This window comes from Balaenoptera acutorostrata, chromosome 3 (assembly GCF_949987535.1).
Source record: "Balaenoptera acutorostrata chromosome 3, mBalAcu1.1, whole genome shotgun sequence".
Lineage (NCBI taxonomy): Eukaryota > Metazoa > Chordata > Mammalia > Artiodactyla > Balaenopteridae > Balaenoptera > Balaenoptera acutorostrata.
Genome location: NC_080066.1, coordinates 59,522,584 through 59,548,953, shown reverse-complemented (window position 1 = coordinate 59,548,953; position 26,370 = coordinate 59,522,584). Strand labels below are relative to the sequence as shown.

The following is a 26,370-nucleotide window of genomic DNA, read 5'->3' as shown; positions in this document are numbered from 1 at the left end:
GGTCTCTGAGCAGGTGGGGCAGAGTTAGCAAGTGTGGCCCTGCTTGAGAATTCTGGGGTGGGTTGGCCTGGGGAAAGGGTTCTATGTACATAGCCTGCAGCCAACTGCTTGCGTGGCTTCTAAAACAAAGGCTCTGAATCCTTGGGGATGCCTCATCATCCCCTGGGGAGTTTTGTTGTTATTGTACCAATAGTTTTTTCTTGTTCTTTTTTTGGTGACTCAATATACCTTATTTTAATACTTAAAAAAAAATTGGCAGCACCTAAAAGCTCACAAAAAATTTGCAGAGTATAAATAACTTTTTTTTCCTTCTGAACCATTTGAAAGTAAATTGCCAGCCTGAAATCCCATCACCCTGGCAGAACTTCGTGTGCATTTCCTGTGAGTGGGGTTACATTCCTGCAGATATATTCTCCTACATAACCATCAGAACTGGGAATTCGTCTAATCACGAATGCAACAATGCATCTGTCACCGTGAAAGACCCCAGTCACCATGTGCCATCTGCCCCAGTTCTGGATGGTGTACTGCATTCAGCTGTGGTGTCTCTTTAGCCATCCTCAGTCTGGAACATTCCTCAGGGTACTTTACGTTCAAGACCTAGGTCGTTTTGAAGACCACAGGCCCAGTATTGTGTAGAATGTCCATGGTCTGGGTGTGTGTTTCCTCACAATCAGAGCAGATTGGGTTACACTGCATCCTTCTCGTGGCGTCCAGTTGGGTGGATCTCTCTCGTGGCCATCGGCCAGGCTCCCCCTTGCAGAGCTGCTCACTTCCTCTCCATAATTAATAAGCATTTTATACGGAGGAACTCGGAATCTACAGACATATTCCACTCCTCACCAAGCCTTGATACATTTACTGATATCCCTCTGGATTCCAGGCTTCTATTTGATTCACTGGGTTATAATCCATCCATGTGATGATTCTGATGCTCAGATACCCGCCCTGGTCAGTGGGGCTTGTTCAAATGGGATCTGTGTGACAGCCCCCATCATTTTTTAGAGCACATCCCATCCTTGCTTTCCAGCACAAGAAGATGGTCCAGGCTGTGAACTAAAAACGCCGCCTGCCGTTTCAGTAAACAAAGGCTGTTGCAGCCATCAGCCACTACAGGTGCCCCAACGGTGAGCCCTGGGGGAACTCAGGATGGAAGCAGGATGGCCCCCCTCCCCCATCTAGCAGTCAGCTGTGGCAGCCACCCCCGATGGTGCACACTGAGGGGACTCAGGATGAGAAAACACAGGATACTGGCCCCAGAGAGCTGAGGTACATATTGACAGGAATGATTTCAGTGAGCCCAGACTCTTGCATCTTCCCATACACAGAAAAGCGCTACATTCCTTAACTTGAGATGTCTGGTTTTCTTTAATTAACACTAATCTTTTGATGTTCTCACTACTTGGTCTTTGTTACAAAAATGCCTATGTATCCTGGTTCCCCTCCTTACCTCTTTGGAGCCGTCCCTCAGAGCTACCTGACAGTCTGTGTCCCAGGCTTAAGTCCTCAGTTCTGTCCATCGAATAAAACATAACTCTCAACTTTTAGGTTGTGCTTTTTTTTTTTCAGTCAACAAGATTCATCTTGTATCTCTTCTGCTTCAGCCCTGGATTCAGCCATTTCTCCTGTTTTTTTTTTTTTTAAGATAGTGGATAATGGTATTTAGAAGCCAAAATATGATTATTGGTGATGTCATTGCTCCTAGACTCAGTAAATAGAGCTGGGGAACGCGTGTGTGCGTGCGTGTGTACACACCCACATGTGTACACAGACATTTTCATCTGTCATCTATCTATCCATCCACCTATTATCTATCTGTCTATCTACCTATCATCTATCTATCTGAAACTTTGAGTCCCCTGATATTCCCAATTCCAATCTAACAAACACCCCAGAGTCTACTTGTAACTCCTTTCTCCAAAAGTGAGAAACCTGGTTTCTACCAACGTTCAGCTATTTCCTTATTTGATCCTGGTACGTAAACAACCCCCAACCAGCGCTGCTGCCCTTCCCCTGAGTTGCCCTCTTCACTCTGTCTGGCTCTGACACCCTGGCCTTGGTCTCTGTGTCCTGCCACCCCCCACTCTGCCCACTGCAGGTGCCCACCTTGCTTTGATGAACCTATGGGTTTAGGACTGAATTTTTCAGGGAGGGAAGGGAAGTGGAAGCGGAGCATGTTAAATACATACACACGTGCCGAGTCTAACACAATGCTCTCGGGTGTGCATTTCCAAACATCCTGGGTAGTTATCCTGTCCAGCCACAGCTCAGAGGGTATGTGAGGTCAAGGGCTCTGAGAGGGTGCTCGCTCACCCCTGTCACACAGTGAGTGCTCACAGGCAGGTGTACGGCTGAACGAGACAAGCAGCAGCACGGAGAAGACAGAACACAGACTTACAGCCTGTGTACTCAAGAGAAAAATACCCGACCAGCTACGCAGACGGGGCCCACAGCAACCACAGTGCAATGGCTGACTAAGTATTAGGCACCACTGTAGTGGCGTGGCTTTCTGCTCATGCAAAACTCAAAGCAGGGCCATTGTACTTCAAACTGAAAAACCAGCACATATTTATTGAGTACTTGCTACAAGCTGGCACCATGAAAGGCACTGCAGAGGCCCCCAGGTAACATCTGTCCATCCAGCCATCTTTTATCCCTCCATCCACTCATCCACCCACCATCCATCTCTTCACCTGCCCATCCATCCATCCAATCATCCATTTGTCTATCTATTCACCCATCCATCCATCCATCTACCCATATATCCATCCATCCAATCATCCATTTGTCCATCAATTCACCTATCTACCCATCCACCCATCCATTTGTCCATCCATCCATCCATCCACCCATCCACCTGCCCACCTGTCTGTCTGTCCATCCATCCCAGATCTGTGCTAGGGCTGGAGCATGCAGTTTCACCACATACATCTGGAGGCCTCATGGCCAGACATGGGCAGCAGTGATGGGGGTATAGGCCCAACTGGGAGGGGGTTATGGAGATGAGCCTGGAGCAGAGTGACCTTTCTTCACTCCTGTTTTGGTGTTGAACATGAGAGCCAAAAGTCAACTGTGATTCTGCTCAGTGGCCCAGGAGGTTGCAGAGAGGGTCCCAGCTCTACCCTGGGTGTAGCTGGAGAATCCCAATGTCCTTCCCTACTTGCTCCAGCTCCTTGCTCGCAGGGTGCAGGGAGCACATTTGAACTGGGGGTGGGTCCTGGTTCTGTGCTCTCCCTTCAAAACCATGGGCATGCCCTTGTGCTTCAAGAGCCTCAGTGACTATTCCTGTTCATTGAACGCAGGCTGGAACGTTGGCTCGACAACTCCTCAGGCTCCTCTGAGGGGCAAATGGGCTCATGACTGGGACGACACTTTGGAACAGTGACCTGCGCGTGTGAGTTACTGTGACGGAGCCCGTTGGTAGATATCAGCTCCAGCAAAACCAGTTCTGAATATTAACATCCACTTCTCATCCCAAGGCTTCACATCATCTTCCTGTGAGTTTACTGAGCAAATGCTAGAATCGGGATTGTAAATAGGATCTCGTCTCTGGGAAAAAACACTTAAAATCCCTAAAATACTTAGTAATTGGCGTTGACTGTTAAGAAGACTAACACGCAATATAACTGCTTCATCCTCACATCTGGGCGTGTCTGAGAGCTTCCTCACATGCTCTAGGCCACAACACACCTGTTCCCTCTTCTTCAGTGTGTACCTGAGGAGGGGGAATCAGGAGCATAGGGATACCCCACCCACCCAGTGAAAACCCCCTGAGGAAGACAAGGGGTGACCTGGACAGAGGCTGGGCCAGGCCCCCCTCCTGGTGGGACCAAGAAGCAAGAGCGGGGGAGTGAGGTCCAGATGGCATGGAAGTCGGTGGCAGGAATGAAAAGGCACAGTGCAGATTTGGGGGTGTCCTGGCTTAAACGGCAGCCACAGCCTTAGAGGCCACCCCAGCAAGAGCCAATGTCATGGGCAAGGAAGCCGGTCTGGGCAGCCGGTGGGGTCTTGCCCAAGGGCAGTCACCCGGCCGCACAGAGGCGCAGCTTGGGTGCAGGTCCCCCAGGACACTTCCCCTGTCCTCCTCCCCAAGGTGGGGTGAGCACACCTCCTGTTTTGCTTAGGAAAGTCCTGCTTTATGGGTCGCCAATGGCCAGTGGCCACTCTCCCTCCTCCAAATGTACCAATTTGGATGATAAATTGTAGAGTCATCATCTATGGTGACATAGTTATCAGTTTCTGGTGTACCCTCCCATCCAAACGCATAAGCATACATGGATGGACCTAGAGATTATCATACTAAGTGAAGTAAGTCAGAGAAAGATAAATATCATATGATATCACTTATGTGTGGAATCTAAAAAATGATACAAGTGAACTTATTTACAAAACAGAAACAGACCCATAGACATAGAAAACAAACTTATGGTTACCAAAGGGGGAAAGGCGGAGGGATAAATTAGGAGTTTGGAATTAGCATATCTACACTACTATACATAAAATCAGTAAACAATAAGGACCTACTGTATAGCACAGGGAGCTATACTCAATATCTTGTAATAACCTATAATGGAAAAGAATCTGAAAAAGAATATATATATATGTACAACTGAATCACTTTGCTGTACACCTGAAACTAACACAACATTGTAAATCAACTATATTTCAATAAAAATGTAAAAAATATAAGCATATACGTGTTTGTGTGTGTGTGCATATGTGCACATATATAGGAATATGAATGTATGTGCATATTTAGATTCTATACACATACCCTCCCCCTACCTCTAGGTGAAAGGCAGGGCACTACACGGGCTATTCTGACCCTTGATTTTCCTCTTAACAGTACATCCCAGAGAGGCCTCCGTCATAGTATGTGGGTCTCCTCCCCTCGCACAGCTGCACGGCACTCACTATGCGTGTCAATGAAAAAATGTTGCCTGCTGTATCCATAAACAGAGGATGCTGCAGCCTTCAAGCTCTCACATTACAGCTGACTGGATGGTGAGCCCTGAGGGAACTCAGGATGGAAGAGGACGCCCACCATCAAACCATCAATCACTGCAGCCACCCCCAATGGTGCACCCTGAGGAGACTGAGGATGAGAAAGCACAGGATACTGGCCCCAGAGAGCTGAGGTGCATATCAAAGAAATGATTTCAGTGAGTCCAGACTCTTGCATCTTCCCATACATAGAAAAGCACTAAATTCCTTAACTTGAGATGTCTGGTTTTCTTTAGTTAACAGTAATCTTTTGATGTACTGACTATTTGGTCTTGTTGCAACAACTCCCATATGGTTCCTCCCTTACCTCTTCAGAACAGTCCCTTAGAGTAATCTGAGAGGCTGCCTCCCGGGCCTAAGTCCTCAGTTTTGTCTGCCAAACAAAACATAATTCTCAACTTTTAGGCTGTGCATTTTTTTCAGTCGACACATGTGTCACTGGCAGCATTTCTGCCAGTGGTGGGACCCGACTCCTTCTCCCAGGCAGGGTTTGGAGCCATGATGACATCTTTGATGGGCTGGCACATAGGCGCAGAGTGGGGCTGGAGAGTCAGCCTGAGGGGCTCACAGGGGCTGAGGCCAGCCGGTGCCCTGCTGTGGGTCTTTGTATCCAGTCAGGAACTGTGTCTGCCCAGATGGGCAGCTTTGCAAAAAGATTTCCTAAGGCACAGTGTAGGCTGCCAGGGCCTTGCTAAACGCTATGGCCTGGGGATCCAGGATGGAAGGATGGTGGCATCCCTGGCACTTTGAGGGGACCAAGAGGGTCTTGGGCTCTGACAGGAGCTTCTCAACAGTGGCCAGGGTAGCCTGGGGGTGAGGACTCATTTCACTGCCTAAAATGAATAAGCTGGGGTCATTTGTGTGACAAATGTTTATTGAGTATCTGCTCTGGGTATAGCACTGTTGCTAGGGGTGTGTGTGTGTGTGTGTGTGTGTGTTCATGTGTGCACACGTATGCAGGTCTAAGCAGTAGAGACAATTAACATATGATCAAACAAATAACTATCAGGTGTTAATAAGCACAGTGGTAAAAAGGGGCTGCTTTAAACAGGAAGGTCAGGGAAGGCTTCCGACAGATGAAGAGCTGGCTTCAATCATATTTTCAATTAGCAATGTCTTTAAAAATTTGACCTGGATTCCACATTTGCAAATGTGACAACTCGTTAGGTGAACAAACATTCTTCCTGCTTGGTTCACTGGTAAAAGTCACAGCACCTTGAGGAATATTTGTAAGAAAGCCTCCTTTTCCACAAGGGGCCAAGCCCTGACCCTGAGGGGTGGGCACCTCCCAGCAGTGGCATGCCACTCACCTTTCCTTAAAAGACTGACTTAAGTTCATATCTCTGAGACTGTACATCAGGTAACCATTTAGGATTCTAGTTATCTCTGAAAAAGTCCAATAAAAAATACTTTTTTAAAAAAAACATATTTTTTAAAAATATTTTTTTTAAAAACATATTTTTAAAAAATATGTTTTAAAAAACATATTTTTAAAATGTTTTATTTAAAACATATTATGTTTTAAAACATATTATGAAAATTATGTAGATAACATATTATGAAATTATGAAATGTAGACACAGCAATGAAATTATGGAAAGTCAGTTACAACATGAGCAGCACACAAGAGAAATAGGGGCCTGGGGTGTCAGTCACTCTGTGGGGGCTGCCCAAGAGTCCTTGAAACAGCCCCCCTCTCTCAGCCTCTTTTTCTCTTTGTTCAAACAGCCTCTCAGCCTCCATAACCTGTCTCATCCAATGGTGAGCAAGTAAGCTTTCCTTTTATAAAAGGTTAAAGAGCAAAATTGATTATTTTCATCACAAATCTCAGGATAAGTTCTTGATTCTTGCTTTTCATGCCCGTTTTGCATTTGATAGAGCATGGGTTTATGTTTATGGTCAGTTCCAAGTTCAGATCCTGGCTCTGTCTCTTCTGGGCTGTGGGATGCTGGGAACTGACTTAATTTTCTGAAACTCAGGTTTCTGTCATTGGCGATGATAAGGACAGCTTTGCAGTCCTGCTTGATGCAGAACATAACATAACACATGTGCTCAGTAGATGACACGGCTCTAATTCCTGCCTGATGATGCTATTCTTCCCCATCTCTAGGGAATCCTTATCCTCTAAAAAGGCCAGCCCTCCCTGCACCAGCTCCCAGTCAAAGGCTGTGTGGGAAATTGGTGTGAGCACTCATCCCACGAGGGCTGGCCTTTGCTCCCCGCCTGCTAATGGCTCAGGTCTGGGCACTGGCGTCATGGGCTCCAGGCAGGAATGCCTCCCCTGGGGGTGTGTGGAGGCACAAGTGCTTAGCTCCGTGCCTGCTGCTCCTGGATCTGGCTCTGTAGGTACACACAGCCCCAAGTGGCCAGCACTGAGCTAGGGTTTGGAAAAGAATCAAAAAGAAGCATTGGGTTGGCTGCACCAACAGGATACTGCAGTCTGAAGGGGAGACAATATAAAACATACACAAGCCCTGCATGAGCAGGGTGGAGGACAGGGCTATGTGCACAGTGGTGCATTCTGGCTGGAGGACAGAAAAGGGAGCCCCAGGGAACCAAAAAGTACCTGGGGGGCTTCCCTGGTGGCGCAGTGGTTGAGAATCTGCCTGCCAATGCAGGGGACATGGTTTCGAGCCCTGGTCTGGGAAGATCCCACATGCCGCGGAGTAACTGGGCCCGTGAGCCACAATTACTGAGCCTGTGCATCTGGAGCCTGTGCGCCGCAACGAGAGGCCGCGATAGTGAGAGGCCCACTCACCGCGATGAAGAGTGGCCCCCGCTTGCCGCAACTGGAGAAAGCCCTCGCACAGAAACGAAGACCCAACACAGCCATAAAAATAAATTAAAAAAAAAAAAAGTACCTGGAAGATTATAAAAAGAGGGCTTCAGAAAACAATCCCATGAGGTTGTTTATGAACTCCTGGACTCCCCTCTCCCCAACTCTGAGCTGTGCATGCATGGATCTGTCCTAATCAGTACACCAAAGGCTCTGACGACTTACTGAAGAGACCCCTGCCCAGGTCACAGACTGCATAATGTGAAGCTTAGTCAAATAGGACAGCAAAGGCTTTGAAAACCACAGTGCAGAGAAGGCAGGTTGAAATTTACAGTATGAACCTACCTGATAAAATTAAAAAGTCAACATTTTTCATAGATTATAAACAAGACTCAGAGTCTCATAAGATCCAAAATGTCCAGGATGCAATCCAAATGTACTCTACATATGAAGAACCACAAAAATCTCAATGCCCAAGGAAGAGAACAATCAAAAGACACCAACTCTGAGTTGGGAGATATCGGAATTATCTGACAAAGATTTTAAAGAAGTCATTATGAAAATGCTCCAATAAGTGATGGAAATTTTAGAACCTAAATATACAACAATTGGAAGAAAAAATTCACTGAATGGACTCAATAGCAGATTGGAGATGAGAAAGAAAAAGGGTCAGTAAATCTGAAGATGGATCAACAGATGACCCAATCTGAAGAAGAGGGAGAAGAAAAGATTGACAAAATGAGGATTTCAGTGACTTGTCAGACAATGCCAAAGGTGTAATACTCATGTCATCAGGGTCCCAGAAGGAGAAAGAGTACAGTGCTCCTAAAAAGAAAAAAAATATTTAAATAAATAATGACTGAAAGCTTCCTAAGCTGTGCAAAGATACAAACCTATAGATTTAAGAAGCTCAGAGAACTAAAGAGGATAAACCTAAAGAAACCCATGGCCAGACACAACAAAATCAAACTGCTGAAACCTAAGGACAGAGGAAAAATGTTGAAAGCAGCCAGATAAAAGTGACACTCTCAACAGGGGAACAATAATTCGAATGACTATAGATTTCTCATCAGGAACCACTGGAAGCCAGAAGAAGGGGAAACAAGATTTTTAAAGGATGTTAAACTAGAATTCTATATCCAGTAAAAATATCCTTCAGGTATAAAGGTGAAATAAACATATTCTCAGATGAAGAAAAGGGGATTCATAACCACCAAATCTCCCTAAAAAACCAAAGGAAAATGTTCAGATTGAAAGAAAATGATACCAGAAGAAATGTTGGAATATCAGAAATGAAGGAAGCACAACAGAAACAGTCATGATCTGCATATATATTAACAGACTATCCTTTTCCTCTTGAGTTCTTTAATATATATTTGAAGACTCACATTAAAATTATTATATTGGCTGGTGGGGTATTTAAAGTATGTAGATGCAATACATAAGAAAATTATAACATAAAGGAGAAGATAAGGGACCCATATGGTGGCAAGGATTTTGAATTTCACTTGAATTCCAAAAGGGATTGCTTAAAGTATGTATATTGTAATTACTAGAGCCACCACTTAAAAATTATATGAAGAGATGTTAAAATCACAAAAGTTAAATTAAAATAGAATCTTAAAAAATTCAAATAACTGAAACAAGGAAAGGGGAACATAGGAACAAAAAAACACAAAGGGAAAAAGAGAACAAATAATAAAATGAAAAACCTAAATTCAAGCATGTCAATCATTACATTAAATACAGATTGTTTAAATGCAGCAGTTAAAAGATAGAAATTGTTAGAGTCAATAAAAACTATTTGCTGTGTTGAAGAAACTCACTTCAAATATAATGATATAGGTAGGTTAAAGGTAAAAGGATGGAAAATTACAGATCATGAAATTTTTAATCAAGAGAAAACTAGAGAAACTTTATCCATATCAGGCAAAGTAGACTTCAGAGCAAAGAAAATTGCCCCAGATAAAGAGAAATACTACATAATGATAAAAGGATAAAATTCAGTAAGAAGATAGAATAGTCCTAAATGAACATGGATTTAAAAATAAGACTTCAAAATACTTAGAAGAAAAAACTGACAAAACTGAAAGGAGAAACAGAAGCAGCCACAAGTATAACTGTAGGGCTCCAAACTTCTCTCTTGGTAACTGAAAGAACAAGTAGACAGAAAATCAGCAAGGGTATAGAAAATTTGAACAAAACCATCAGTCGATTGGATCTAACTGACATCAACAGAATACTCCAACTAACAAGTACAGAATACACATCTTTTTAACATGCACGTGGAATATTCACAAAGATAGACAATATGCTTACTCCTTAACAAAACTGAACACATTTTAAATAATTTAAATCATACCAATTATGTTCTCAGACCATAATGCAATTAAACTAGAATTAGTAAAGAAAGACAACAAAAACATATTACATAATACACTTTTAAATAATTCAGTGGTAAAAGAGAAAGTCTCAAGGGAAATTAGAAAATATTTTAAACAGAATGAAAATAAAAATGCAACGTATCAAAATTTGTTGTATGCAGCTAAGCAGTTCTTAGAGGGAAATTTATAGCCCCCAAATGCATATATTACAAAAAAGAAAGATCTCAAGTCAATAATCTAAGCTTTCACCTGAACAAAGCAGAAAAATCAGTGCAAAATAAACCCAAAGTAAGCAGAAGGAGGGAAACTCTACAGGTAAGAGCAGAAACCAATTAAATTAAAATCTCAAAATCAATAGGGATAATCAGTTGAGCCAAAACTGGTTCTTTTAAAAGAACTTTAATAAAATTGATAGAACTTTAGCAAGGCTGACCAAAAAAAAAGAGAAAGACACTAATTGCTGAGTCTGAAAAGAAAGGGAATATCACTAAAGTCCCCCCAAGATAGTTAAAAGTTAAAAAAGGGAAAATTACAAACAATATTATGCACATAAATTCAACAACTTAGATGAAATGGAACAATTTCTCAAAAACAACAAGCTACCCAAACCTACTTATTTCTGTTTTCTGTAACTATTAAAGAAATCGAATTTATAGTTAATAAACTTCTGAAAAGGGAATATTTGGTTGCAGATGATTTCATAGGTTCAGTGAAGTCTACCAAACATTTAAAGAATAAATATTACCAGTTCTATACAATCTCTTCTAGAAAATAGAAGAGGAGGTAATAGTTCCCAACTTGTTTTATGAGACTGGCATTACTCTGATACCAAAACTAGACAAAGACAGTAGTACATAAAAAGAAAACTACATTCCAATAACCTCCATGGCCACAGATACAAAAATCCTCAACATAATATTGCCAAATTGAAAGAACAAAATAAAAAAATTCAGTACACCAAGAGAAGGTGGAATTAATCCCTGGAATGCAAGGATTCCCTGCAATGGAATCCCTGGTTCAATATTCAAATATCATTCAATGTAACCCACCACATTAATGGTCTAAAGACAAAAAAAATCCACATGATCATATTAATTGATGTAGAAATGTATTTGATAAAATTCAACTTTCATTAATGACAGAAACTCTTGACAAAAGGAATAGAAAGAAACTTCCTCAACCTGATAAAAGATACCTACTAAAAACCTAAAACAAACATCATACTGATGAAAGATTTCTGACTAAGACTGGTAACCAGGGAAGGGTGTCCTCTCTCACCATGTCCACTCAACATCACACTAGAAATCTTAGTTAGTGCAATAAGTCAAGAAAAAGAAATAAAAGGCATAGAGATTGGAAAGGAAGAAATAAAACTATCCCTACTCATAGATGATATGAATGTCTATGTGGAAAATCCCAAGGAATCTACAAAACACCTCTTAGAGCTGATAAATGAGTTTTGTAACATCACAGAATACAAAGTCAAAACAAACATCAAATCACATTTCTATAACTAGCAATGAATAATTGCAGACCCAAATGAAAACACATACACATGTGCATGTACACACACACACCCATTTACAATAGCTCCAAATGAAATATTCAGGTATAAATCTAATAAAACATGTATGGAACTTGTATGCTGAAAATTATAAAATGCTAATGAAACAAATCAAAGAAGATCTAAATAAATGAAGAGACATATAGTGTCTCCCTAATACATGGAAAAAGATGTGTAAGTAGACTCAACATTTTAAAGATTTCAATCCTCCCCAAATTCATGTATAGATTTAATGCAATACCAATAAAAATCCTAGCAGGATAGTTTTCAGATATAGATAAGGTGATCCTATAAATTTGCATGGGAAAGCAAGAAAAAAAAAAAGACCAGAAATATTGAAAAAAGAGAATAAAGTTGGAGGAATGATGCTATCCAATTTTAAGACTTATTATAAAGTGACAGTATTCAAGAGGGTGATATTGTCAAAAGCATTGACACATATTTCAATGGAACATAATAGAGAAACTCCCCTCAAAACCCATATAAATATTGCCTATTGGTTTTTGAAAAAGGTAAAAGCAATTCAGTGATGAAAGAATAGTCTTTTCAAGAAATGATATTGGAAAGTCGGACATTCATGTGTAAGTAAATGAAACCCTGATCTGTTCTCCATCACTATAGTTCTGCCTTTTGAATTTTATTTATTTATTTATTTATTTTTGGCTGTGTTGGGTCTTCGTTTCTGTGCGAGGGCTTTCTCTGGTTGCGGCAAGTGGGGGCCACTCTTCATCGCGGTGCGCGGGCCTCTCACTATGGTGACCTCTCTTGTTGCGGAGCACAGGCTCCAGACGCTTAGGCTCAGTAGTTGTGGCTCACGGGCCCAGTTGCTCCGCGGCATGTGGGATCTTCCCAGACCAGGGCTCGAACCCGTGTCCCCTGCATTGGCAGGCGGATTCTCAACCACTGCGCCACCAGGGAAGCCCCTAGTTTTGCCTTTTGGATAATGTCATATAAATGACATCATACATACAATATATAACTTTTTGAGACTTTATCCTTTCATGCAAGTTGTTGCATGTATCAATAATTTGTTTTTAATTCATGAATAGTATTCCATAATATTGATGTACTCCAATTTGTTTATCGATGGACATTTGAGTTATTTCCAGTTTTTGGCAATTATGAGTAGAACTGCTATAAACATTTTACATAGAACTTTGTGTGAATGTACATTTTCATTTCTTTGGGGAAGATTTTCTCAATCTTGGCACTATTGAAATTTTGGACCAGATAATTCTTTGTTTTGGGGGCTGTTCTGTGCATTTTAGAAGGTTTAGCAGCATCCCCTGCTTCTGTTCATTAGATTCTAGCAGTATCCAGCCCACCCTCCAGCTGTGACAACCAAAATATCTCTAGACCTTGCCAAATGTCCCATGGGGGCAAAATCATCCCTGGTTGAGAACCACAGCTCTAGGGTAAATACTTCTTAGGAGTAGGACTGCTGGATCACATGGCAAACGTATTTTTAAATTTACAAGAATCTGTCAAACTGTATTCCAGAGTGGCTGTGTCATTTTTACATCACCAACAATGTGATGTAAAATTAGCTTTACATTCTCACCACCACCTGGTATTGCCAGTATATTTTCTTTTCGACCTTCTTACAGGTATGTAGTGGTTTTAATTTTCATTTCCCTATTGGGGTTTACATTGTATTCTTCAAACTGAGAGGGTCCTGGTTTACTCGCTGCCTCCCAGGAGTATAGTGGTTGTTGGATATTGCTTGGTAATTTAAAATAATTCCTCTCATTAATTCATCATGGAACTAATGCTTACAAAGGTTTTCAATATTTGGCAAGGAGGAAAGGGAGACTCAGGGAGGCTAAGTTGGAAAATGCCTTTCTGTACATTCACAGAGAAAGACAACTGATGGTAAAGGTTTAGTCTGTTGTTAATGAAGGCTGGGATCTGAAATGATACTCCCTTGAAACACATCCTGGAATTGGACTAGAAAACAAAGGGGCCTTATTCTACCACTCACAGAAAAGAGCAAGAACCCAATTCTCTATAAACAGAGACAGAGGCTTCTGGGCCAAGGGGTAGGAGGAAAAGCAGAGACCAGGGAACCTGGGAGGCAGAATACCTGAATTTGAACTATGGCTTTTCCACTCAGTAGATTACCCTGGACAAATCATTTTTATCCTGAATCCAAGTTTCCTCATACTTTAAATGAGAGTTACAATCCTTATCTCACAGGGTTACTGTGATGGCAGAATGAGATAGTGTGTGCGCAAATGCACAGCACATAGCAGACAATTAATACATGTTGAGTTAATGAATAAATCTTTTTCAGAGCCTATAAAGACAAAGTAAGAAGTTGAATATATTTAGTCTTTGGATTTCATATAATTGTTTTATTTCAAATTAGCCAACCTGAACTGAGTGCCAGGAAGCTGATAGCTTTCTGTCTGATTTATTTCCTTTGATGACATCATTCATTCCATGAATTTAAAGTTAGAATTTTATACCCAGACAAACTATCCACCAAGGGTGAGACAGAATAAAGACAGATTCAGATATGCAAGGACTCAAAAAAGTCTATCTGCAGTGCACTCTTTCTTGAGAAGCTATAAAGCTTGTCACAGTGTATGCTCTGGGAAACTGCAGGGTTCTGGACTCAGGTCTGGGTCTGCATTCTAGCCCCACCAGTTACAAACTGGAGGTAAGTCAATTAATCTCTCTGAGCATTAGTTTTCCAACGTACAAAGAAGGATGATGCCTAATTTATAAAGTGGGGATAAAGGGTGTAAGGTGGTGACACTTAGGTAATATGTAAGGCAGGTAGGTGCCCAGCAGAGGTTCATGCCTTCCTCTCTCCAATCCTCACTGTGTCCAGTGCAATCCTATAAGTTGTTTTTGTGTTCCATTCCCAGAGGTCCAGGCTCTGGAGGTCAGGCTGCAGAGTATACAGTGCAGTAACCCTGACATATAAGCTCACGGGAAGGATCTGCTCTACAGTCAGAGACTCCTGAAAGCCCCTACAAGCTCCAACGTTTTCAAGACTCAAAGGAATGAATTTCTAAGGGTGGAATATCAGACACAGATGAGCGAGTGTGAGGCGAATGTGATAACCACTACACTACGGACAGTGAGATGAACCAGTGGAAAGTCAGGAAGAAGGAACACATTTCAAGCATTTGGGATGGGCCTTTACAACATACCATATAGGCAGCAGGCAGGCCAACTCACAGGCTGAGTGTGACAGTGTCTTAATAAACATTATTTTTACAGTTGTAAAAACTTCTTTCCAAACACTTTCAAACCCTTGATTTCACCGCCCCATCCCAACAGCATCAGAGAATGTGGCTGATTGCTTTCATGGCCACAGAGCCTTCTTACTGCTGTGTACTTGTCTATTTGCAAGGTGACTTTGCCCCTCCTCTTATTAAGGATGGAGTCTCTTTCTCTGCCCAGAGGCTGGCTCAGCCATGGGACTTGCTTTGGCAAGTGGGACATTAGTAAACACGATGCAAGCGGAGAGTTGAGCCGCACCTCCACAGTGGGGGCTGCCTCCTCCTCCTGCTCTGATCCATATTGTAAGGAGCCTGAGTCTTCTCAAGGATGAAGGCCCATCTGGACAGAGGCCCAGCGAGAGCCAGAGCTGTGAACCAGGCCATCCTGGACTATGCAGCCCCACCCACACCAACTGCCAGATGCTGCAGCCCCAGGAGCAGCTCCAGGCAATTCCAGACCAGACTGCCGACCCCCAGAATACGAGCAAATCCAGTGGGTCTGCTTTAAGCCACCCAGTTTTGGTGTGGTTTACTCCACAACCATCAAAAACCGATACAGCCTGGCAGGGACGTTATTACCAAGTGCATTTTACATCTGAACAACATGGATGCTCAGAGAGCTTGGGAGACGGGCCTGAGATCACACGCCCAGCCTGGGACTCTAACCCAGGTCATCTGAGTCTGGGCCTCTGGTCGGGGTCCACCAGGCATCCCCCCTTCCTAGTTCTCAGTTGCCTTGAAACCAGATGAAGCACCCAGAGGCCACCACTAACTAACTGCTTTCAGAGATTTTACCAGTTTTGCAACAAGTAATGGATTCCTCCCGTTGCACACTCACCCTCTTCCCCCAGTGTCCGGCGTGGGGGCCAGCGCTGCACGTGCCAGCCGGGGACGGGCAACTTCACCTCAGCACTGCTTTCCCTGCAGACCTGCATGACTTAGGGTGGACTTATTTTCTTCTCTCCCCCGTGTCTTCCTTTTCCTTCTGGGGAGCAGCCCTCTTCCCCATGGCCCCACTAGCAGCCCTGGTGACGGGCGAGCCTAGTTCACCTTTGGTGGAGGGGCTGTAAACCCCAGCAGCAGTGTGGAGGAGGTCACACTTCACACGTCGTGCCTCAGAGGGTCTCTGGAGGAGCGGCAGCACAGAACGTCTGATTTCTCGTTTTAGCCACAGAGAAACGGAGACGTTTTGATTTACAAGTAGGAGCAGCAGAGAGAACGGGTCCTGTAGTTCTGAGTGCGCCTGCGTGGAAGCCCCCGCCTCCGCCTGCCTCGGCTCTCACCATGTTTGCCGCGTCTGCGGGTGTAGATGCCATCCCATCTTTCTCACGCATCTGAACTCAGCAGGGAGCTCACACTGGCCTTGCCTTCCTGAGGTCTTGGAGGGTGTCCTGCTCTGTGGTCACCAGTCCTAAGCAGCCTGTCCACGGTGGCTCTCTGGCTGGTGGCCCGCCCTGCCCGGACCCCAGCCTGGTCTCCACCCTTCTCCGTGGGCAAGTCGTGGACAGGCCTCCCTGCCTCCAGGGTCTCCTGCTGGGGCTTGGCCAGTGAGCCTGGGGACCAGCCACTGTGAGTCGTGCAAGAGGAAGGCAGGAAGCAGGCCAAGCGCTTCCCTGGGTCTGGCCCTTGGTCCCTTCCGGCCTCTTCAGATACTTAACCTGGTTGCTTTCTGGAAAAAAAATGATACTGGGCCAGTGTCCATGCTGGGAGCCGCAGTGTGGCGTCTGTCTCCATCTGTCCCAGGGCCAGGCGGCCAGGGTCTGGCTGGGCAGGAGCAGTGCTTGTACTTGTCACTCACCACGGGGGCCAGGTTCCCAGGGCGTGGGGGGAACACGAGGAAAGCCACTGTAATTTTTCTCGCCATTGTACCTGCAAATGCACTCATTTGCCCAGCTCTCTCCTTTCCTCAGGATAAACTCTGGGAAGTCTGTGTGGCCTTTCTGGTCACTTTTCCTAGTTCTGTTCAGGGGGCTATCTCATCAGTCCTGAGCCGAGCCCACTGCAGGCCTAGCCGGTTCTTCTCTGTTTCTCGCTTCACCTCTTCCCCTTTCTCTGGCAGCACCTGTGACCCCTGAGGGGCCAGTGCAGGCCAGACAGGAGAGGCCAGAGGGCAGCCAAGGCCATCTTGGCTCTCCTCCTTTGGGTGCCCGCTGGGCTTGGGGGAGGTCCTAATGCCGACTCCATTTCCAAGGACGTGCTTTTGCAGGTCTTCAGACCTCCCCCCAGCTGAGGGTCTCTGCCCTCCATTCCCTGGACAGAGGTGGTGGTGCCCCAAGCCAATGGCTGCGCCCGCCCTTCAGACCTGACCTCTGGGCTTCTCCCTCATAGGCAGAGTCCTGAAGACAGCGTGGCCGAGGCCTCCTCCCAGGATTCACGCTCAGTCTCCGCAACCCTGGAGCCCCAGGGATGCTCTCCATCCCTCAGCTCAACATGAGGAGGGGACCCTCTTCCCCTCCCCAAGAGAAGACAGAGGCAAAATGCAGAGATGCTGACAACTTGCTCAAGAAAAGTCTCTCTTTTGGACTTTTGCACCCCAAGAGAAGGTGGACCCCCCAGCAGGGGTACACCTCCTGGAAGGAGGAAACAGCCTGTTCTCTGTGGTGTGACCGCATAAGAGCTCTCCAGGGAGGAGGAAGATGTGGGGAGGTCCCGTGAGAGTGACTAAAAGCCTCTGTGAGGTCTCTCTCACAGAGCTCAAATGTTACCATAGTAACGTGTCAGAACCAAAACAGCCTTGGTTCTAGAAGCTCCCCACCTGCGTCTGGGATCTACCTGCTGCTGTGGGTCCAGGTGACCATCTGGAGCCCACACACAGCCCTGCAGGCTGCAGTTATTGGGCCAGAAAACCCTGCGCCCTCCACATATATACAATGGAATATTACTCAGCCATAAAAAGAAACAAAATTGAGTTATTTGTAGTGAGGTGGATGGGCCTAGAGTCTGTCATACAGAGTGAAGTAAGTCAGAAAGAGAAAAATAAATACCGTATGCTAGCACATATATATGGAATCTAAAAAAAAAAGAAAATGGTCATGAAGAACCTAGGGGCAAGATGGGAAGAAAGACGCAGACCTACTAGAGAATGGACTTGAGGGTACGGGGAGGGGGAAGGGTAAGCTGGGACAAAGTGAGAGAGTGGCATGGACATACGTACACTACCAAACGTAAAATAGATAGCTAGTGGGAAGCAACTGCATAGCACAGGGAGATCAGCTCGGTGCTTTGTGACCACCTAGAGGGGTGGGATAGGGAGGGTGGGAGGGAGACACAAGAGGGAAGAGATATGGGGATATACGTATATGTATAACTGATTCACTTTGTTATAAAGCAGAAACTAACACACCATTGTAAAGCAATTATACTCCAATAAAGATGTTAAAAACAAACAAACAAACAAAACAAAAAAACCCTGCGCCCTGGCTTGGGAAGGCATGGGGTGGGGGAGGATTGGAGCCCCTGGGACCATTTAAAATCCAGGAGAAACCAGACATGGGGCTGGGACACCACCTGCAGAGCATTTCTGTGCCATGATCTGTGCAGAGCGACAGGCAAGGGGATGCTCCCGAGGCCCTGGCAGGTGCCAGAATCCTGTCTGCACCCAGGGTTGCCCACCCAGCACCTCTCACTGAAGAGGACACTAGTGGCCAGCATGATGCTTACCTGCTCCGCAAACCTGCTGGTCCAAGGTGCATGGAGGGAACTTAAAAAAACCAGGGCGGGAGTTCCCTGGTGGCCTAGTGGTTAGGATTCCAGGCTTTCATTGCCGTGACCCGGGTTCAATCCCTGGTCAGAGTTGCGTGGTGTGGCCAAAAACACTTCCATCTTTACAACTGAAACCAAACTAATGGTGAAGGGGTCCTGCGAGGAGGGGGACATTTGGAGGCACAGGGCAGCTACCGTCGGGTTGGCGGGTCTCAGCAATGCCCGAGAGCTGGGCGAGTGGTCAGCTGGTCCAGCATCTTCTCCCCTGACCCCATATCTTTAGGGCTTAAGGAGTGGGAGAAAGAGGAGGGGACAGTAGGGAACACAGCCGCTGCCCATCACCTAGGGGCCTCTATGTGGTGGTCCTGCCTCGACCTTGGCAAACCCGAGTCCCTATGAGGGGCGACAGGGACAAACAGATGTCGGATGCTGCCTGCCCCCACTCTCCTGCTCTGAGTCCTCTGGAGTCCCAGAGAGCAGCAGCAGTGCCCAGGCCATGGCCTTAGGAGTCAGATGGCCCGAACCAGCCATGTGACTGTCAGTCAAGTGCCTCCTGGATGGGAGGACTCGGGGGGGACACAGTATGTGGCGACTGTGACCTGTTATTCTTATCATTACTGCTGCCATTCCCCACATCTTCCCCACCCTGGAAGAGTCACCAGGCAGGATCCAATGTACCAGCATCTACAGAGCAGCAGGGACTGGAGGGACAGTGGGGAAAAGGATGGTGAGGAACCCTTTAGACGCATCCCAGGCAAGACTCAGCAGTGTGCAAAAGTAGAGAGCAGGCTTTTCAGGAATGGATGGAGTCTTTAGGATATTTGTCCCAAAATGTCCTAAACAAGACAGACTTTTGGTGTTGACAAGTCTCCCGATTAAAACAAAGTGACAGGGACTTCCCTGGCTGTCCAGTGATTGAGACTTTGCCTTCCAATGCAGGGGGTGCGGGTTCAATTCCTGGTCAGGAAATTAAGATCCCACATGCTTCCGGGCCAAAAAACCAAAATGTAAAACAGAAGCAATATTGTAACAAATTCAATAAAGACTTTAAAAGTGGTCCACATAAAAAAACACAAAAAAACAAAGTGACAAAACAACCCTGTAGGAATAGTGTTTACGGGCTTCCTTATCATCTCTAAGCCTTGTCTTTGAAGGGCCTCTGGTGCCGGCCTGGAAAGCGCTAGGTCCTGCTGCAGGGGCTGAGGACCCAGATGCAGAGATGCGTGGGGGCAGGGTGGGGCCTGGGATGCACTGCCTGCAGGGGCTGTCTAGAGCCTCTGATCCTTTCTTGGGTCTCCCCGCTGTCAACAAGCATCCTCTCTTGTGTTTGGCTGAGACTTTTTCTGTGGGGTGACAACCTGGCCCTCGGTTTCAGAAAGCTGGGGCCAAAGGGGCTGCAGCTGCCCTGTTGGCTGCACCTTCATTCCCACATGGGGACGGTCCAGCCGTGTCTGCAGGAAGAACAGCCGCTGCCCACGTGTGCAGAGCAGTAGAGCCTGGGTGCCAGGAACATGCAGGATGTCCCTGGAGCCCGTCTGGGAGACACTGGGCTCGCCTAGCCATCTTTTGTTTCACTGTGACTTCTTAAAGCCAGAAATTAGATGTTCAGATGAAAAAATCCAAATCAGCAGCCTGAGGCTTCAGAGCCTGGTGAGTGCGTGGGCAGTGTGGGCCCTCCCCAGGCTGGCTGGGCGGTGAGTCCCTCCTTGCTGTGGTGTCGGGGGGCACATGTGAGCTCATGAGATGCACATGGGGACTGTGCACACTTTCCCCCAAACATCTGGCAGGGTCCTGCTGTCCCCCACCACCTGCCCTGCATCCTTGGTAGAATCTAAGGTCTGAAGGCGGGAGTCCTCCTCATGTCGCTCCCAGCTTGGGGGTCCCGCATCCTCCCCAACTTCCCGTGCCGCTGGGGGTGGGGGCACGGCTGGGGCAGCACTTACCCCCCGCCTGAGCCGCCGTTCTTGCTGAAGTGCGTGCGCGGCTCGCTGGAGGCCAGCTTCAGCAGCTCTGTCCACTCCCGCTCCCACTCCTCCTCCGTGTACACCAGCCCTGACTGGCACAAAGGGGGGCGGGCTCAGGAGGTGGCGGCCACCCCTTACCCTCCACCCAGGTGAGCCTGGTTGAGAGCCTGACCTCCCGGTTTCGTCAGCCCCTGGGCCTGGGGCACCTGTTAGTGGCCGAGGACCATCCCCATTTGCTCTGACAGAATTTGTTCAGAACCCCCAATCTCCAACCTCCATGCCGTTGGGAGTCCACCCAGCAATAGGGGTCATTCCCAGGGGTGAGAACGACCAATGTAACTGGTACGTGCACCGGGCGGGGCGCCGACCACTGACACGTGTGCAGGGACTGGGGCAGACCCATCTTCAAGGGCTTCCAGGCCAGCAAAGGGCCAGTGCTCACCGAGGTGCAGGGATGAGCATTCCCTTTGGACTGAGCACACACACTGGGGCTGGGGCCGTGGGCCGTGCCAGGGCCAATCTGTGGCTACACCAGCAGTGACCTGACGGGTGACCATCTAATTCACCATTCAGGTCGGGACAGCCTTGTGAATGAAGGCGATTGGTTTTCATAATTACACCAGGACGGGCAGGGGAAATGGATGTCTGGTCGCTGTGGGCAGGGCCTGACTGTTGCAATGGGCTCCTCTTTAGCGGGTCTGAGTGGGGGACGGAGTCATTGCTGCTGATCTCACAAGACAGACTTGGCCTCGAGGCCCAGATCCGGACCCCGCCCTGGCTTTGGCCACGCGTGGCGTGGTCCCGGCTCTGCCACGCCGACAGGTACCTACCTCCTTGTTCTGCTGCGTCTGCTGCCACCTCCATCTTCGCTTCAGGGCCTCCCTCTCGGCCCCCGTCCTCATCATGGTGTAGAGAGCTTTCCGCAAAACCAGGTCCCGGTCGTGAAACCCCCACATTCCTGCAGCCGGGAGGCCCGTGAGAAGCAGAGGAGAGAGGAGGGACGTGAGGAGGAGGGGGGCAGGCCAGCAGGCGCTGAGGCCACCACCACCTTCCAGCCTGGGCCCCCGCAGCTGTGTGAGCAGATTAACTCAGTAGCCAGCTGTTCAGGCCTCACGATTAGCAAGCAGCTGCCCTCTGTGCTCCCTTGTGACGTTTCCCGTGGATGCAGGCAGCGGTGAAGGAGCACGGCCCCTCCTTAGAGCAACAATAGTTTCGCTAAGCGCTGCCTGTCTCAGGGGCCCTTGGCAGGCTGCCCTCAACCTCTCAGGTTTGCTCTGAGGGATATAATGTTTGTGATCCGGGCCTTGTGTTCGAGTGGGAGAGAGCCTGTGGGGACAATCGGTGATGTGTCCTCACACAGGGCCCAGAGCCAGGATGGCAGTCAGACTCCGGCTTCGTCGGGGGTCTGCCGCATCTGACGTCTGTAGCCCTGAGGCATCTCAGCACACATCTGGGGCCCGCGGAGAGCACCTGCTTCTGAAGGAAGTGCCCCTCCCGGCCTGTGCTGGGTGCCCAGGGGTCAATAAAGACAAACCAGCATCTCTGAGTATGCCTTTGGCGCAGCTCAGAAGTGGCCAAGAAACCCAACCAATGGAAGAAGCATCGTGGAAGAGAGATGCAGCTCTGGCTACAGGGAGTGGGGGAATTCATTCATTCATTCATTTGTTTAATTGAATACCATTAATTCCACTTAATTCCATACTTATTTCACAGTAGGGGTGAGGCACCATTCTAAGTGCTGGAAATATCCACAGCAGCAACCAGGACAGACTAAATTCCTAAAACCTCACGGAGCCCACGCTGAGGGGAGGAGAGGCAGGCATCGAATTAGCATGTAACACCCTATGTTGCGGGCAGCAGCACTGTCGGGGGGATGAAGCAGGCCAAGAGGACAGAGTGGTGGGTGGTTTGGTCACAGCGTGAGTGGAGACATCGGAGCAAAGACTTGAGTGGTGAAGGATGGGGCTGAGTCACAGGAAAAGGCCAGGGCTGGCCCCGAGGAGGCCCACGTGTCATACTAGGGAGGGAAAGGTGGCTGGAGCTGGGATGGAGGGGAAGAGGTGGAGACTGGAAAGGTGGACTTGAAGTGAGCTGAGACCCCCTGGAGAGCTTTCAGAGAGCAGTGACCAGCACTGACTGATGATCAAAAGCCCAAACTGGCTGTACATCCTTTAGTGCAAAGACACGTGGATAACCTTAGGCTGCTGTGGGCTTTCTGTCCAGGGAGGCTTTGGTCTTTTTCTGCAGCACAGATGGAGGGAGATGGCTATCAACACTCCTTTTATGAACAGGCTGAGCCGAGCTTTCTCACCCCTCAGACCTGCCTGCAGCCTCCTCCCAGGCAGGGCAAGTCCCGGGTCCAGTCTACAGGCCATGGCTCCTTGTTTGGGTCTCTCTTGCAAAGAGGGTCTCCTTGTCCCATACATATTTGCCCACAAGCCTGACCCCAGGATTACCGTCACTTCTATGTGTGCCCCACACCCTAGGTCAATGCCAGGGCTGGTCAGCAGGTCCAGTAAGCACTGCTGGTGAGTGTGGCATGGCCACTTTGGGCAGTCCTGCTCCTGTGGGATTCAGCAATTTGAGTACAAAAGGGGAACAAAGTACTGGGAGAAAAGAACCAACAGGCCACGAGTCCCAGGCTCAGTCTTGGCCCAGCCTCTCTTGCAGCTGGAGTGAGGGCCACCTGCAGAAGGCTTTCTCTTCCCAGGCAGACCTGGAGGGCCTGCTGTGCTCACGGGGAAACATGTGCCATCAGACAGGACCACAGTGGCATGTGGCCATCTGGTTTGTGGCCTTATCCACCCATGGTCATGCCGGGGACAGTGCCTCTGCATGCTGCAGTTTCAGAAGGACAAGGGCATTTCCATGCCTGAAACTTTGCAAAGAGGCTGCTGGTTGACACAGAGGAGAGAATCTCTTTTTTCATTTTCCTTCTCCCAGGTTTTATACAGAACAAGGTGAAACAAGTTCCATAAGAGGGAGATAGTGAATACATTATGATGGAATAGGACACAACTAGCAAAAATATGTTTTTGAAGAACAGAATGGAAAATTCTCAATACAATTTTAAGGGAAAAATGTTGGATTCCAAACTGTGAACACCATGAGATCCCTAATTTCACTGGAAGAATAGACAAAAGTATGGAAGACAATATACCAAAATGTTAAAAAGCAGCCATCGCTGGGCAGTGGGATTGCTGATTGCTATTTTACTATGATGAATGTGGAGTCAACAGACAGAAATGCATTAGTTTTGAAAGGGAGGAGGTGGGTGGGTACCCTTGTCTTCCCCATCACCCCTTGTCAAGCCCATGGAATGTGGGATGTTCCCTTTGCTCTTGGGCTCCATCCTCCTCTGGGCATCTCGGGGCCCTTTCCAGGTCCCCTCATTTCCCTCTAAGACTTTTCAGGCTCATCTCAGCCCACCTCTTACAGAACAAGCCTCACTACAGGTCTGAAGCGAGGACTGGGCCGTCCTTGCTCTGGGACACAGCATCGGGTTAAGGTCATGTTTACCTGGGGAGGCGAGTTTGAGCAACAAGGACCATACTCTTGTCGGGAGGGGCCCATCCCTGGAGAGGGTCGTTATACTGCAGGACTGAATAAGGCGCCACTGTGCACTGATACTGGGGTCTCCAGCACAAATCCAGTTCTGCCTGTGTTGTAAGCCTGGGTCCAGAGGGGTTAAGTGAGCTTCCAGAAAGTTTACCATGACCTTCCATCATCCAAATACTGCCACCCCACACTTGTGCATTTGCTGGTGTCGTTTTTTTGTAACCAGGAAGCTCACATCTCCGTTGGAGGAGGTTGCTGACCTCTCTGTGGTGTATTCTGACTGTGCCGTGTTATTTTACCCAAGCAGTGCCTATGTCTGTCCTTTTGTCAGTCTGAGTGCATCAGCTGCAGTCAGTGTGGTGGCCCCAGACCTACCCAACCTCATGCACTGCTCCCCAGACTTCCTGCTCAAGCCCCAACAGGGCTTAGCCCAGACCCCCAAACACCATGTTAATTCCTGCCTTTCTGCTTTATCTATGTGGTCTCCCTGCCTGGAGGTCCTTTTTTCATAGTCTTTCAAGTTCTTCAAGTCTCAGTAAAATCATCACCTCCTCCAGGAAGTCCTCTTTGAAATTGCTCTAGATAACGATGTCTAATGCCCATCCCTGCAGCTCTGCTCAGGCCTCCTTCTATCAGGACAGGTCTTTTCGCGTGTGTTCTCTATGTCCCCCACCAAGCCTGCCAGCTGCTTGACAAGAAGGGCAGGGATTGTTGGCTCCATCCCTTGGGACTCTTCCAGATGACAGTGATGCACGTGGCTCTACTTAGTATATGATTGTCCTTTAATGACGCATAGAGCAGGCCTGGGCACTGCCACCCTCTGTCTACACTGTGGGGCCTTACCCAGTGAGGCAGCGTGTAAAAGGCAGTTCCCGTCCCCTGTCCGTGGCCAAAGGAAGAAGCCGTTTACAGCTCGTGCACACGGTGGACCACCAGTTCAGGCGACCTGGAACAGAAGCTCACGTTTAGAATCCCAGGACAGGCAGGGATGTTTGCTAAGTAAGCTTAAACATCGGCGGATGATTTTCTAGAGGATTCTAGAGAACTTCATTGGTAAGGTGGAGGGTTATGGCTACTTATTTCTCAAAAAAAATATAGATTTTTTTCCTCGTCTAAGATAAAAAATGGCCAAATTCTCCATCAACTAGCAAGAAACTCAAGACTAAAGCCTTCTCTCCTTGAATCTGGGAACACATTTTACACAAAATGTAAAATTTTTCTTTGTGTAATTTCCTTGAACACAGTTTCCCCTCCCAAAAAGTTATTTTTCTAAAAAAATACCATCCTTCTTTGTTGATACATACATACCTTTGAGAGTATGGTTTACATTTAATTTTTTAAATTGATGTATAGTTGATGTACAATGTTCCAGGTGTACAGCAAGGTGGTTCAGTTATACATACATGTATATATATATACATATATATATGTATATATATTTTATATATATATATGTATATATATATACATATTCTTTTTCAGATTCTTTTCTCATTATAGGTTATTACAAGATATTGCATATATTTCCCTGTTGCTATACAGTAGGTCCTTGTTGTGTTTATCTATTTTATATATAGTAGTGTGTATCTGTTAATCCCAGACTCCTAATTTATTCCCCCCCTTTCCCCCTTTGGTAACCATAAATTTGTTTTCTGTGTCTGTGGGGTCTATTTCTGTTTTGTAAATAAGTTCATTTGTATTATTATTATTTTTAGATTTTACACATAAGTGATGTCATGTGATAGTTTGTCTTTGTCTGACTACATTTAATTTTATTACATCCAAAACCACTGTAGCTATTTTGGTAGAGTCATGTTAAATTTCATCAACACATCTCGAGACTTCTGCTTGCAGGAAGACGAGTAGACATCCTCCTCCGCTACCCTTTCTACTAACTACAACTAAAACCCCTGGACATTACGTATAAAAACAACATGGGAAGACTGAAAGGTGGAGAGAAGAAGGCAGACTGGCTAGGAACCTCAGGACTTGAGGCACAACCTGGTGGTAGGCGCCCTGGGTTCCTCTTTGCCTCACAAACCCCAGAGTAGATGCTAGAGAAGGTTACAGTCTGGAAAAAATGGAGGCTGTCAAAAAAATCACGCTCTCTCTAGTCAGAAACACCAGGAGAGGGGCAGCTTAGCCAGACAGCCACTGCTTAGAAAACAACTGTTCTATTCCAGCC

At 46.8% G+C, this 26,370-nt stretch overlaps 1 protein-coding gene across 1 annotated transcript in view; it reads right to left on the bottom strand.

Annotated features, from left to right (window-relative positions):
* LOC103011999 (OTU domain-containing protein 7A) overlaps positions 1-26,370 on the bottom strand; it is a 386,007-nt gene that overhangs the window by 26,827 nt on the left and 332,810 nt on the right. Inside the window, 4 exon segments of the mRNA XM_057543670.1 lie at positions 20,607-20,719; positions 21,458-21,585; positions 25,029-25,068; positions 25,070-25,131. Of these exon segments, the coding sequence (XP_057399653.1) occupies positions 20,607-20,719; positions 21,458-21,585; positions 25,029-25,068; positions 25,070-25,131 (343 nt within the window).